Source organism: Lepidochelys kempii, chromosome 1 (genome assembly GCF_965140265.1).
Source record: "Lepidochelys kempii isolate rLepKem1 chromosome 1, rLepKem1.hap2, whole genome shotgun sequence".
NCBI classification, from domain to species: Eukaryota; Metazoa; Chordata; order Testudines; family Cheloniidae; genus Lepidochelys; species Lepidochelys kempii.
Window position 1 is genome coordinate 242,463,933 of NC_133256.1, and position 14,584 is coordinate 242,478,516.

The 14,584-nt window shown below is 47.9% G+C and overlaps 1 protein-coding gene across 7 annotated transcripts in view; it reads right to left on the reverse strand.

Moving 5' to 3' along the window:
- Positions 1 to 14,584, reverse strand: part of DDX11 (DEAD/H-box helicase 11) — a 36,677-nt gene that overhangs the window by 5,791 nt on the left and 16,302 nt on the right. For 6 of the 7 annotated variants that reach the window (XM_073321136.1, XM_073321088.1, XM_073321097.1 and 3 more), the window contains 13 exons: positions 12,949 to 13,154; positions 11,097 to 11,249; positions 10,925 to 10,971; positions 9,959 to 10,038; positions 8,647 to 8,691; positions 8,453 to 8,520; positions 6,970 to 7,008; positions 6,336 to 6,456; positions 5,560 to 5,694; positions 4,210 to 4,322; positions 2,412 to 2,481; positions 1,870 to 1,973; positions 982 to 1,131 (listed from right to left, as the gene is read on the reverse strand). In XM_073321136.1, coding sequence (XP_073177237.1) covers positions 982 to 1,131; positions 1,870 to 1,973; positions 2,412 to 2,481; positions 4,210 to 4,322; positions 5,560 to 5,694; positions 6,336 to 6,456; positions 6,970 to 7,008; positions 8,453 to 8,520; positions 8,647 to 8,691; positions 9,959 to 10,038; positions 10,925 to 10,971; positions 11,097 to 11,249; positions 12,949 to 13,154 — 1,331 coding nt within the window. The remainder of the gene's footprint in view (positions 1 to 981; positions 1,132 to 1,869; positions 1,974 to 2,411; positions 2,482 to 4,209; positions 4,323 to 5,559; positions 5,695 to 6,335; positions 6,457 to 6,969; positions 7,009 to 8,452; positions 8,521 to 8,646; positions 8,692 to 9,958; positions 10,039 to 10,924; positions 10,972 to 11,096; positions 11,250 to 12,948; positions 13,155 to 14,584) is intronic. The other variant, XM_073321116.1, reaches the window with a different exon arrangement.

The following is a 14,584-nucleotide window of genomic DNA, read 5'->3' on the forward strand; positions in this document are numbered from 1 at the left end:
TTTGGAGGCTTTATCATCAGAGTTCACTGTTCAGAAAGGTTTCCTGATATTCAGCCATTTTCTTCTGTTCAGTTTCATTCTATTACTCCTGGTTATACACCCTTTGTACCATGCTAAAACACTGAACCTTGAGATGTAGGCAAGCATTATCCCCATTTTACAGAAGTGGCAGACAGCTTAAGTGACTTGACCAAGGTTACACAGTGACTCTGTGCCACAGTCAAGAACAGAACACAGATTTCTTGATCCTCAGCCCTGTGCTTTAACCAGAAGACCCATTCATCCTCCCAGTAGACCCACAGTGAGCTGAAAGCTTGTGTGTAACTGACAGTGTATTGCTGAGTCTTAAGGCTTGTCTTCACTACTCAGGTAAGTCAACCTACATTATGTTTCTCCAGCTATATGAATAATGTAGCTGGAGTCAACATAGCTTAGGTCGACTTACCCCGGTGTCTTCACTGTGCTGCATCAACGGGAGACACGCTCCAGTCGACTTCCCTTACTCTTCTCAGAGAGCTGGAATATCAGGGTCGACCAGAGAGCGCTCTGCTGTCGATTTAGCGAGTCTTCACTAGAGTGAAGACAAGCCCTTAGTCAATCACACTATTCCCTGGGCAGGGGATGTGCAGCCAAGTCTGGGGAAAGCAAATCCTCTGTAAGAACTTAATAACCTGCCCCTCATAGCAAGGGAATCAGAGAGCATTGTAGGCTGACTAATGCAGATGAAGACCATCTCTGCATTTACAGGAGCCATGTAACAGCATTTAATCTAATTTAGATCCCAGCTCAGCAAACAGCCGTCTGGGAGGTATCATTTATACATTACTGGAGGGACTGGCTAGATAAACATCCTCTCTGCTCTGCTGTGCAGGATATAAGAACAATTTGGGGAGAGAGAGACAAGGCCTGTAATGTGTAGATAATTGTTGGACTTTTGAAACCTCCATTTAAAGTACCAACCACCCTCAGTTACACAATTACCTTCTTCTTAGTTGCCAAGCGGGTGAGCAGCCCCGTCCTCTCCCAGTGCGTGTACACCTGCTTTTCGTACTCATAGGAAGGAAAGAAGCACACTACGCCCCCAGGGACCACATTGCACAGGTTACCAAGGATTCGGCCCATCTCATCCATCTATAAGGGCAGAAAGACTGGTGTCTGCTGGGGCTTACCATGGCACTGCCGTGGCCTAATTCTCCTGCCCTGTCCCTGACCCAGAGGACAGATGCCTCCCACTGACAAGTCTTAGGACACTCATAGAGAAATCAATGCAAGTGTGCTAGCTCACCAACAGTTGCCTAGAGGCACTGGCTGGCTCCAGGGCCTGGAAATGTACATGCTCCTTGGTCTCCCCGTCTAAGCCGCAGTCCCAAGAGTCATTGTAAAGCAATGGTTGTTCAGTGTGTCTGTGAAATGAGCTAGGAGGTCTGTCCATTTCCCAGGGAACAGGTGTCTGCTTCACACCCAGAATGATGGCGAGAGCTCACTGGCAGCTCTGTTAGCAAGTTCAGCTAAGGACTGAATGGGCAAGAGGACTGATGTCTCACTCCTAGGGGCCCTTCAAAGGCAAAGGAGGATGGGGAAGCTTTCGCAGCCACCATCAGTGCTGTAGATGCTCTTCACTCTCCAGGCCTGTCAAGTTAGCTTTCACTAGCACTAAACTCACTTAAAATGGCTTAACAAAAACAGACCACCCCCAGTATGCCTGCCCCTGTGGCCCTCCACAACTGGACCACTCCCCTGCCAATCTGCACACCCCTCTGGACTTACTTTTCCCCACCTTGGAGCCCCCCAGAATTCCCCACTCTGCACACAAAACTGCCCCTTGAACCATCAGACCGCATAGCTTAAGAATGAAACAGACATGCTGACCATCTGAGGCAGGTCTCTCTTCTGATAGGTGAACTCTAGCTGCTGGTTAGATGGACCACTGCAGAGGATTACGGGTAAAATGTTGTCTGGAGGAATCACATGACCTGATGACAAACAAGGAGATGGAATAAAAGCCACAGATGTTCAAGCAAAGCAAGCTAATAGTGCAAGGCCCCTGGGACTAGGTCACATGCACATAGCAGCAGAGGTACACATTAATTTCTCTTGGTCTGGGGGAGTGCAAACAGCTTTAGCACAAGCCCCTCAATGCCTTTACATGGATCACACCAGCCTTAACCTGGTTCAAATCATTCCCTGCCCATTCTCTCTGGGGCAGAGGAAGAAGGTACACCCTATCAGCTGGAGGTGAAAGAGAACCTGGCTGCCCTCTGCTGCTGTGATTTCCAGGCAGGATGTCTGGTCACTAGAAGGAGCTGGCAAACAAACAAAGTCAATGGCACCTGCCTGAATTCCCATACAGTCAAACTAGGGGCCCAGCTACAGAGAGAGCATGTGTCAAGCTCCCCTAGACTGACACTCACCACAGGAGAACTCCACCACCCTGTCAGCACTGATGGCACACGACAGCAACTGCTCTCGGAAATCAGACACCTACAAATCAGGAGCCAAGAAGAATCAGCAAAGCCAAAGGGCTCTCATCAGGAGATGGGGAAGGGCTGCAGTCAGCACACAGCACAGGGATGGGAGGACCAGATGCAACGATGGAGGAGGAGGAGGAGTCAGGCCAATGGTTTGGGGAAAAGGACAGAGGGAAGAGATGTGCTGGGTACTTGGTGCAGATGTGGGACCCAGAAATACAAGGGCACACAGAGGGATGAACAGATGCAGAAATACTGTAGGTGCAGCTCTGGCCTGAAACCAGAGCTGTACCCAGGGGAGCAGGGTTGATTGGCCGGTAAATTCTGCAATTTCACAGCCAGCACAGCTGCACCATCCCATGCTGCAATTAAAGTTTCTCCAAGTCCTTGGGCAGGACCCTCTGCAGGGCAAGGGGAACCATTTGTTTCTAGGCAGGAAAGCAGAGAACCCACAAAGCATGGGCTGCAGCAGCCAGCCGCCTCCACGGCTTCCTATGGCCAGTGACAATAGGTGCAGAGCAGGAGCACCACCCTGTGGTCCAATAGCCTCATCCTACCAGTGCAGTGCTCTTTTTAGACAAAGCCATCCACAGTGTATTGTGAGCAAGGCATTCAGCCTAGCTTTCAGAGCTTGGGTCTGCCTCTTTGAGCTGGGACCCAACTCCTAGTACCATAGCACACCTCTTCCGCTCCCCTGCCTTGCCATTTACTGACACCAGACTGAATACCTTCCCTGGGGTTGGCTAGTTATGGCGGGTGGAGGATCCAGACAGCAGGGTACGACAGAGTCTCCTTGTAGTGCTCATGGGGCGGGGGCCAGACTGCTTGGCACAGCCTTCCCTCCATACAGCTTCAAAACCCCGATGTGGCCCTCAGGCCAAAAACCCCTGGGCTAGACAGAAAAGCCTAACGTGGATGGGTCATGCATGCCACTGTGGCGCTATTAAAATTCTGATTTTTCTGGAAGGTCCCTCTGGCAAGATCAGCATTATAAAGTCGGTCAGAGGATTTCCATCCAGTGCTAGTTTTGAGCTGCACTCAGCCTGAGGGATTGGCTCAGACCACATAACTCAAAGGGCAATCAGATACCTTGAGGGCTGGGAGACTTGGCCAAGGGCAATGTTAAGCCCCAGCCAGGCATTCAGACAGGATGAGACGTCTAATGGAGAGACCACTCTGAGGAGTTACGATGTCTGAAAGCGTTCGGGTGAGTAACCTCCTAAGCAAGAGGCACAGCAAAGGGGGTATTAGCACACCCATCCCTAGCAGTTCAAATGGACAGCATGTCAGGGAGAGTGGGGCTTTGCTATGCTTGTACCATCAGGAATTGCTAATTCTGTAGCTACCTCATGGGGAATGGCGCAATGGGACAGAGGAGGGTCTTGTTTGGTGCCTACAGTGCTTTTCTTTTGCTGCTGAGAGGAGCAATAAATGAAGGACGGGCAGAGCACAAAGTCCCTAGACCTCACGCTAATATGCAAAGAGACTGCCACCTTTTCCCTGCCGCTGGGAGGATGGAAAAGCAGATTCCCAGCCTGATCACTGCAATGTAGGCAGCCTGGAGAAACGTGCTGAAATGGGGTGGGAATACATGGCTCTAGTGTTGCTTAGCAGTTCATTGGTGTATTTTAAAGCATCCCAATTACGTCCAATATCCATCTCCTCCTGCTGCTCCTTGAGGATTGGCAAAAGGTGCCAGATAGACCAGTTAGTTCTTAAAGAAGCAACCTTGCTCCCTCACCGGCTGCATGGTGCCCCCTGCGATGATAGCAGCACGACATTCCTTCAGCACCTTGGCAAAATGGACAGCTGGATTCAGCAAGAGGAATTTGAGGCTGCTCTGACCTACAGTGCCTGGGTAAAGAAGACAAAAGACAGACAGACACACACACACACCTTAGTAGAACACCCAGGATTATCAGCAGACCACCTTGTGAGGGGAAACCCCACTTTCAAAGCAGGAGCAGAGTGCTGCAGGGCCCATCTAAATCATTTACATCTGGGGGGATTCTGCACCAAAAAATTAAAAATTCTGCGCACAATATTTTAAAATTCTGTATATTTTATTCATCAAAAAAACACAATATTATCACAACAGTTTCAATTATTTTGGTAATTTATTTCAAAATACCTGTCAGCAAGTATGTCTGTAACAATACAGACAACAACAACAAAAATCCCCCAGGAGTAGAGAGTTAAAGAAACCCTGATGACAACTCAGTTCCTGTTTCTCTGCTCCCTCCCCCCAGAGCCCAGCAGGGGGGCCAGACACCCACACCCCATCTCCCATATAGCCCAGCCACAGGGTCCCCCCCATCCCAGACACACACACCCCTTCCCCACAAATCCCAGGCATGGGGCACCCCCAGCCCAGACATCCACACCCGCTACTCCTCAGAGCCCAAAGGGAGAAGCAGCCTGATGCTGGATCCCAGGCTTCTGTGGCGTTTCCTGCATGCCACCTCCTTCCCTCAGGGAGTCCCGGGAACCGCAGCTGCCAGGAGCCCTCCAACTCCCTCCCCATCACCCCAACAGTATTTTCTATCTGTGGGCTGGGGAGCTGGGCTCTGCCAGGTCTAATGGCCCCAAGTGGTAGCCAGCAGCTCTGCAGCCCATTTCTGCAGGGAAAAAGGAAATTATGTGCAGAACATTAATTCTGTGCAAATTCTGCATTGCACGGTGGCACAGAATTCCCCCAGGAGTAATAGTTTGGATGGCCAGCTCCAGCGTCAAGTGGGTGACTCTGCCAAGGTTTCTCCTTGAACTCCATGAGAACCCTACATAGGGTGCTTGTCTCTGGGAATGAGGCCCTTCCAACAGAGGTCTCACATTCCTGCAGGACCCTTAAGCGGGTACTAAATTATTTATGTTGCTCCCAGGCCCCAATCCAGCAGGACCCCATGGTGCTAGGTGCTGTGTATAGGATGCTGCACAGAGTAAGAGAGAGCCCTGTCTCTTATAATGCAATCTAAGTCTTACAATCTAATTATACTTAAATTTCTAAGTCTCCCATCAGTGAGGTGTCTAGGTACTAGCCAGTGGCTTTAACATGGCTTTGCTTGAGCCTCGTGAGTGCTCTTCACTCCAGTACCTTGCCGGTTGAGGATGACTCTCCCATCTTGGTTTGCACTGGTGAGAGCAAAGAGAAATCCTTCAATCTGCATCAGAGGAGAGGCCATCTTGGGCTGGCCATCCTCAGCCTCCACAGGAGAGCACTGAATAGCAGCTGCAGGTCAAAAGAGAAAGCGGGGGGGGGAATCATCCAGTCAGAGCTTAGATTCCATTCCCAGAGGAGTAAGAATGCAAGAGCTAAGGCCTGGTCTATATGTAAAATTTAGGTTGAAAAAGCGATGGCACTCAGGGATGTGAAAATCCCCACTTCTGAGCGCTGAAGCTGTGGCGACCTAATCCCCAGTGCAGACACAGCTAGGTCGATAGAAGAATGCTTCCATCAACCTAGCTACTGTTGCTCCAGGAGGTAGAGTTCTGAGAGAGACAGAAAACCCCTTCCACTGCCATACACTGCATCTACCCTTGGGGGTTATGCTAGCTTAGCCAAGGTGCTAAGGTAGCCTAAGGTATATATCATGGATCACATGCCACTTCCCCGAGGAAAGGAACAAATCTTTCTAGATAAATAGCACGCACTCTGGCAATCAGAATAGTAGAGCAGGGAATCCAAATTTCACATTCCTCATGGCCTTCTCCTCCCTTGCTTCACTAGCTTTCCTAAGGCAGCTTCTGCAGCGAGTGTCTCCCTCCACTGGAGACAGCTCTGAAGCCAAGTGCATCTCCCCCCTTGTCCCATGTAGATGCAAGCTCCACAGCCTCACTTCCTCCCCCTCTTTACCCTGCATCTGAACTCACCTTCTTTGTCAGGGCCCTGATGCAGGGCGAGAAGGAAGTTCTGCAGTCCAGCCATCTTCTGCTTTTCCTTGTTAGTTTTTACAACACTGGTGGCTCCATATCTCTCCACAAACCCAAAAAGCTGCCAAGTAAATAAAGAGCAGGATTTACAAAAGATACAAACACACTGACAGCAAGTCACATACAAAGGCCCTCACTGCATGTTATACACCTGTTACAGAAGCCAGACTTTCTGGCATGTCTCAGTGCTTCCAAACTCTTCTAGCCAGAGCTTCTTCCCTCCCTTGAATCAGAAGTGCTAATGTACGCCCCTGCCACACGACGCAGCCTCTACGGGTGGCATGTTTTAGAGTCCCAGAAAAGGCAATGCAGAACTAGCTCTGTGTTAGCATTCTAGTGCTTACTAGCTGCCATACACTGTGAGCATCAAATACCCAGCAGCTGGGGACGTTTGCAGGGGCCATTTTGTAAACCAGAGGAACACAATCAATATGCAGAGGAAAGCAAGAGGCTTACAGCCATATGCCCAGCTGCTATGCTCCTTCCCCTTTAAATGCTAGACTGCCCCTTGTCCTTGAACTAGACAGGGCTGAACATCCTGCCATGTTAGTTAAGGAGTAACTTGGGACAATACCTTCCTGCTGATCAGACTTTTCTCACAGTAACGCTGAACCTGTGGGAGGAAGACAGAGCGCGTGTTAATACTCAGAATCCCCTTCCCCATCCTGCAGCCACCCCTGCTGGACTAGTATCCCTTCCCCACCCCCATCTCTCCTCCAATAGCGATGCTGGGAGAGGAGTGTACAGTGTAATATTAATCGCCTAACGTGCACTGTACTTTATTACAATTTCAGCTAAATGACTTGCTAGGTTCCAGAATAAGCGTGTTCTTCAAACCCAGTGACCTAAGAGCTCCTTAATGCCAACTAGCAAAGGGCACACCCAACACATTGTTGTCAGAATATTTAGCCAAACAGTGAGGTATTGCGATGGGGTGGACTAGGCCCTCCACTCTACCCCTGCTGAAGGCCTCGCAGCCCTGCCACACCCCACCCCAGAAAAGGGCAGTGAAATCCTCCAAGCTGCCTAGAGTGGCAGTGTGGGACATAGCCAATCACAGAAGGTCTGCAGGGAGCAGCCAATCCAGGCCCAGCAGGTCCATATAAAAAGAGCTGCAGTGCAGAGCAGCAGAGTTCAGTTCTATTCCTTCCTGGAGCTGGAGGAGTGTGGCCAGTGCACCTGGCTGTCTGAGGGAGCTACAGGACCTTAGAGCAGTGCTGGTAGAGACTGGGGGAAGTGAGAAGGAGCTCCAGGCTGGCGGCTGGGACTCAACCAGGACAAGGCCCTGAGGTAAGAGTGAAGAACGTGGTGGGGCATGGGGAAGTGGCCCAGGGAATCCTAGCAACAACGCAGCTTAGTTAAAAGGACATGGCAGACTGCTGCTATCTTTAGGGTCCCTGGGCTGGGATCTGAAGTAGAGGGCAATTAATGAACCATCTCAATGTTGTATACTAAGGGAAAGAGCGTCCTCAGTGAGCCAACAGGAGAGACAGCAGACTTCATAAAGTCTGTGAGAGCCCAGTAAGAGGAACTGGACACTGCAGAGACATCTCTGGGGAACTTAGGCACACTGAACATTACCTACAAAGCAAGATTAAGACTGGCAGAATCTCAAGGCGCTTGCTGGTGAGGCTGACAGAACTGGTGTGGCAGGGAGCTGATACATTCTAAGCCCCAGCAAAGCTCTCCCTGGCTTAGTTCTGAGACCCCTAAGGAGAGCATCACAAGCCCCACACGTATAAATAACCCTTCTTTGCCCACAGACAGCCCACCTCCACTCACGTGTGTTGTTGCCATGGCCTGAAACTACACTCCCTGGGTGCACACAGCTTTAGCATGCTGCCATAGCCAACGTAAAAGAATACCTTCTAAGACAACTGGGGCAATGGAGAGAAGCTGGCAGGAAGTAGGCTAGCATTCTGAACATAGGACCAAGTCAGGACATCTGGGTTTTATTCCTAGCTCTGCTACACACTTCCTGCATGACCCGACCTCCCTCCCCCCCCCCCCGTCACTTTACCCCTCTGTGTCCTAGCAGAAGACAATTCTCTCACTACCTTGAAGAGGTTGATATTGTCAATCTGACTCTGAAACAGGAAGTCATTGATAGATTTTAGTTCTGTCCCTGAGAGAAGAGAAACATGTATTACCTGCTGGGCCCACAGCCCTTCCCCACACCACCACCCATCTCCCCTGCCTGTTGAGCCGTACACTGCTCTAGGCATCTGAGGCATTCAGAGGCACATCTTACCTGCTTGAGAAATGCTCTGAGCATTTGGATTTTGATTCACGTTTCCTGCAAAATATCAAACCACTTCAAGGCAGCATGATTCACACTGGGTTTATCTAAAAACTTAAGCAACACACTTAAAACAGCTAAGGGGGAATGCAACTCTAGCACAAAGACCATACCCTGAAATTAACTGTCTGGTTGGAAAGTAGTTCTACAGTCAAAACATTGCCTTTTCTGCTAATTTCTTTGTTTTCCTCTGTAGGATAGTTCCACATCATATGACAAAAATTCTGTAGCATCCCTGCAAGCGGACACCTACGTTACTTTTGTACAGGAGGTGGCAGACGGGTAGGTGCATAGAAACACTAACACAGTATTCATCATGCTGCAGAGACTAAAGGAGTGCAAAGCACCTTCTCACGCAGGCACTAAGTGACCTTTGTAGACACAGGCAGGTGAAGTGGGACAGTTCTCCCTCAAGCCACCAGCAGACAAACCAAGGTTAGTTGGTGCCTCTGACTTTATTTTTTATTTCTAGTATTTAATCCCCACCTCACGTCTCACACCTCTGGAGCTTAAATCCTGAAGTTACACACACACTGCATTTCCTGATGGAAGTATTTAAGGGATGGCCAGGGTGGGAAGGAGGTAAGGAAAAAAGGATGGAGCACCTGAGAGAAGAGGGAAAAGGGGGAGGGAGAAGAGTGTCAAATTGCATCTTCCTCTTAGTGACAATGAAGGGTTCTTTACAAAAGGCAGCGGTTCCCCTCAAGGCACATCTGATGCCTAGTGGACAAGTAGAGAAGTAAACAAGGAGCCAAGTTAGCTCCAGAGGATCTAGAATCACAGCAAAATAAAAGGCAATATTCAAAAGAGAAATTCACTTGACGGTTAAGAGTCTGCCAAGGCAAAGGGCCTCACTAACTACTAGTACAGCAATTCTGTTCTATTCAGGCTCTTAAGCCATGCTCATCACCATAGTATCTGTCTGCCATCTTAGTAACTTGGCACCCTTCATTCCCCCATCACTCCAAGTCAAATCTGAGAAATTGTTGGGAGTACAGGAATAAAAGACCTCTTTCCTCGGCGACCTACAGCATGACTTGCTGCCTCCTTTCAATGAAAGAGGAGGCAAACTTCTGGTGGATCCAACAGTCAATATCTCCAATTTGCAAAACAGGTTGACAAATTTAGCAGGTGATGGAGCTAGGATATAAACAACAGCGAGTTTGCAAAAGCCACAGGGAGAGAGAGGGGAGGCAATTACATGCTGAGGAAGCACCAGCCAGCTCAGAATCTTAGGAACATCAATGGAAGTGAAAGCTCTTACCTCCTAGTATGGACACAAACCTCTCCAGCAAATACAGAATCTGTTTAATGTACATCAGGTTTTTTGCCTTCAGACGTTTCCTATGAGATAGTTGATGGTATTAAACTCCAGAATGAATGGCCCACAGGGACTATAACACACAGCTTCCTAAGTCCCAAACACAAGCCATCAAGCTGATCAGCCCAACTCCATTTCTTCAGCGTGAGAAGATGAGAACTAAGACACAGATTTCCCTTGGACTCACCCTTCCAAGGGACAAACCCAGAAAGCCCTGGCCAAGTGTTCACAGGTGCCAGAATCACTGCACTACCCAGCAATGTCACTTCAAGAGTCCAAGTGTTTAACAGTTTCTAGCACTGACTTTCTCCTCTCTCACTGGTTAGGGTTAATTTATTTATATTGCAGTAGTGCCCAAAGTCTAATCAGGATTTAGGCCCCACTCTGCTAGCTGCTAGACAAATACATAATTATTAGCCCTGTAAGCGACAATCACTGTAGAGCTGGTAAGCCTGATGCAAGTTTTGGATAGGGCGGATACACTGTACACAAATTTTGCCTTGGAGGTCACCAGAATTCATTCCGTTTCAGCCACGAAGACAACTAGAACACAAAGGGTCAAAAGCCTGGGAGAGACGTGAAAAACTAAAAGCTGGAGGTTATGGCACAGCATGTGGCTGCCAAAGTAGAAAGTAGAGGGAGAAACTGGGAAAGAATTTAAGAGAATGAGAAAAAGCCACACATGCTAAAATGTCACCCTGGCTGTCTAATACCAACCCTAAGAACCAGGCTTACGAAGGTTCTAAACAGAGCTAGTAAACCAGCACTCTCCTTTCAGTTGTGAGAGCATTAGTGCAAATAGCCTCCTGCATGGGAAAAGCAGGACAAGGCCCTGCAGATGAGAGAGAAATAAGCTCTTGCTTCTCCTCTGCTTGCAGCTGCGGAGCTGTTCCTCTCTGGGATCCTCACCTGTATCGTTCCATGTACTGCAGCAGCTGGGAGTAGGCACAGCACAGCTACAATAGAAACAGAGCTGGTATGAACGACTCCATAAATACTGGGTTCCATTACAGGTGGCAATCTACTAGATACAGAACACAAGAATGGTTAACAGAGCAGTGACTTCCAGCCCCTGACTCACCTGAGAGCCACGGACTTCAGCACTGTAGATGCAGGTTATAGTGTCTATCAGATTGTGGGCCTCATCAATAATCACCACCTGATCCTTCAGTTTGATCCCAGAAGCACATCTGGTAGATTCATGCAGGAGCATCTGATAGGGCAACACCACCAGCTGCAGGAGAAACCCAAGCTTTAAATGATCGTATTATTTCAATAGTATGAATAGTGGGCGTTTACAAAGGGCTTTCCAAAGACAGGTAAGTAATATTACTCCCTTTTGTTATGGATAGGAAACAGGTAGAAAGAGGCTAGGGGACTTGTTCAAGATCATACAGCAAGTGAACAGCTGAGCTGGTAAGAGAAGCTGGGTCTTCCAACTGCCTGTCCCGTGCTCTAGCCACTGAATGTGTGTTTCCCCCGAAGCATTTACATTAAAAACATAATTTTAGCAAGGAACCTGCAGATGAATGCCTTTCACAAATTCTCATGTTATTAGATGGTCACAGAGAAATTCTTCTGACAAACACACTCAGAGCAATGGAAATGGCTCAGATTGTCTTAGTGTGTTAAGGTTGGCACCAGAGTACCATTGCAAATACCATTTTGCTCTTATAAGCCACCTTTCATCCAAGTGTCTCAAAACGCCTTACAAGCATTAAGTAAGCCTCACAATGTCCCTGGTAAGGGAGTTGAGTATTATAACTGAGTAAACTGGGCACATAGAGATTAAATGAATTGCAGCACATCACAATGAAATAGTGGCATTCATCCCCAACCCCCTGCTCTAACCACTCTCCACCTCTCCCACTCCTCCAAAGGGCTATATTTAGCTCTACTTTTTGGTTAGAGCTGTTAGGGAATTTGCCATCAAAGAATGTCTTTGGTTTCTGCATTTCCATGGGAATGGGTCAGTTTTGCTGACATTTTTCAATTTTTCTTCAGGAAAATGTAAACGAAATGTTTCATTGTGTGTCAATTTAACATTAATCCCAACATCAGCCTTAGTCATCACCGTGCACCACGGGACTTGGACTTTGTGTGCCTCATGCCCCCCTTTTCCTCATGTGCTGAGCTCCCCAGCCAGACAAAATCTCCCATGACACACCACATTAGGGTGACCAGACGTCCCGATAAAATCGGGACTGTCCCGATTTTTAGTTCTTTGTCCTGCGTCCCGACCAATGCACAGCCGGGATGCCATTTGTCCCGATATTGTGGCTTTGGCTGCTCCAGCGGGTTTTTTTGTTTTTGTTTTCCCTTCACCCATGTGTCCTGATATTTTGTCCATTTCATCTGGTCACCCTACACCACATTCTCACCTAGCCAAGCTGCCATGTGCATCCTAGGTTTCCCAGGAACGAGGTGCAACATGGAAGATGTTGTCCTGACCCATGCTGGGAAATGGGAGTGTGAGGCATCTGAACTACAACTCCCATGAGGCTTCATGGCAACCCAGGCAGCCGGAGAATAATGCGGAAACAACCAGAAACATTTCATTTTTGGTCAACACACAAAATGTTTCAATTCAGGAACACTGAAACAATTCATTCCAATCACAAACAGTAAAACAAAAACATTTAGCTATTTCCAAATCTTTCAGAACTTCTCATTCCAAGACAAGTTTCAATATTTTGACTTTTCATCCCAAAATGTGACTGAAACCAAGGTTGAAATACTAGAATTTCCTGCAAAATGAAATTTCTGTTTTTCGATCAGCTCTAGTTTTGCTGATGTGTAGAAAACACTCAACTTTACAGTTCTAAGTTGATATGATCAGCAGGAAACCTGAGGAATACAGCATTACAGAGAACGAGTCAGTTTATTTTCTGGTGCCAGGGAGCTATTCCTCACCAACAGCCCTAGCTTCTCACCTGGGCGGCAGGAATGGCATAGCGACTCCCATAATACGGACAGGCTTTAATCTCCTTGCCCAAGGCCACGAGCTGCTCAATATCTTTCACTTTGACTAGAACCTCGTCCCGGAGAAACTGCATTTGCTCATAGGAGTAAAATGGACACACAGCCCGGCTCACACGCCTTTTCTTCCCCTCTGATTCCTCTCCCTCACTCTTCTTCCCTGAGGACAGGAGGCAGAAAAGAACTGAGTATAGGCAATATTCACAAGAGTCAGAACAATTACTTTGCATCTTTATAGCACCTTTCATCCACGGATCTCAAAGTAGATTTTGCAACACACCTGACCATCCATTACCTACCTATTGCATATATAGTGCCTAGTGCTGTACTATTGAGACACTGAACAGAGAATTAAGATTTGCATATAGTATTGTCCCCAGTGGATCCTGCTCTTACCATCACGAGATTTAGCCACTTGGAATTTTTTCTTCTTTTCTCACCCCCACACCATTGTGCAGCTTCTGATATTATCACAAGGTGGCTTCAACAGCAGACTGTAAAAATGCTTGTACTTGGGATCATTCCAATCTCCTCTAGCATCAGTAGGGAGTTACAAACAAGGACCTTCCACTCAACGTCCTCCCAATTACAGTGACAGATTCAAAGTACTCAATGAGCACAATGGTCTAGAAGGATCTCCTCTGCCTTGTGAGGTAGGGAGGAAAAAAAGTCCCTGACTAGTTCTGCTTCTCTGAAGATATCTTTCCCACAGGATTCTCACTCCTGGAGTCTAAGCTCCCACCAGTCTCCCACTAGAACTCTCCAAGCTCTTAAAAGGATTTTTAAGCTCTTAAGGGCAGTCATAGCAGGAAGCAATACAAGCTACCACACACTATCCCCTGAGCTTAACCACTGGGCTTTTCTATTCTATTCCAGTCCATCCAGGTGCCTGTACAAAGCTCATCACCAGAGTATCGAGTGCACTTGGAACATTCCAGTCAGTTCCAATTACACAACTGGCGAAAGTTTCCAGAATCAAAAATATGCTTCAAAACAAAGAGCAAGGTACAAAAAGCATTGCTGAGGACAATGCTTTCAAAAGTGCCCAAGTCTGACTGAATTTCATTGAGACGGGACCACCTTGGTCACGTAGATACTTTTGAAAATATGGCCCCCATGTCACTAAAGATAACCTCTAAACTCCAAGGGAAGATGGAATGGGTGAGTGAGGATAACCAAAGCATCACAGACCAAAAGCCTCATGGAGAAAATTGTATGTTGTTAATGGACCTGACGGGAAAGCTAAGCTGAATTTTTAAAAGGCCACTCAACACCTTTGAGTAATGCAGGGGAAGAGCCGGAGCAGCTAGTATTGAAGGTTTAGCTGCTGCAGCAAGCTCCATCACCAATCGTGGTCAAGAAGAATCCAAATGGAACATTCCAAGTGCAGCTGGTAAGCTCCGTGGCTGGCCCAGGACAGTAAGCAGGAACTCTGTCTCACAACCTACCCTATCACCACTGATGTTAAAGGCCAGCGACCTCAGGGAATTCTTGCCAGTCTTGCTCTAAAGAGCTGAAGAGTGAGCATCTTGGTGGATGGTACTCTAGGGAAGGATTGTCCTCAGAAACAGAGCAGGAAACAGATGGGGG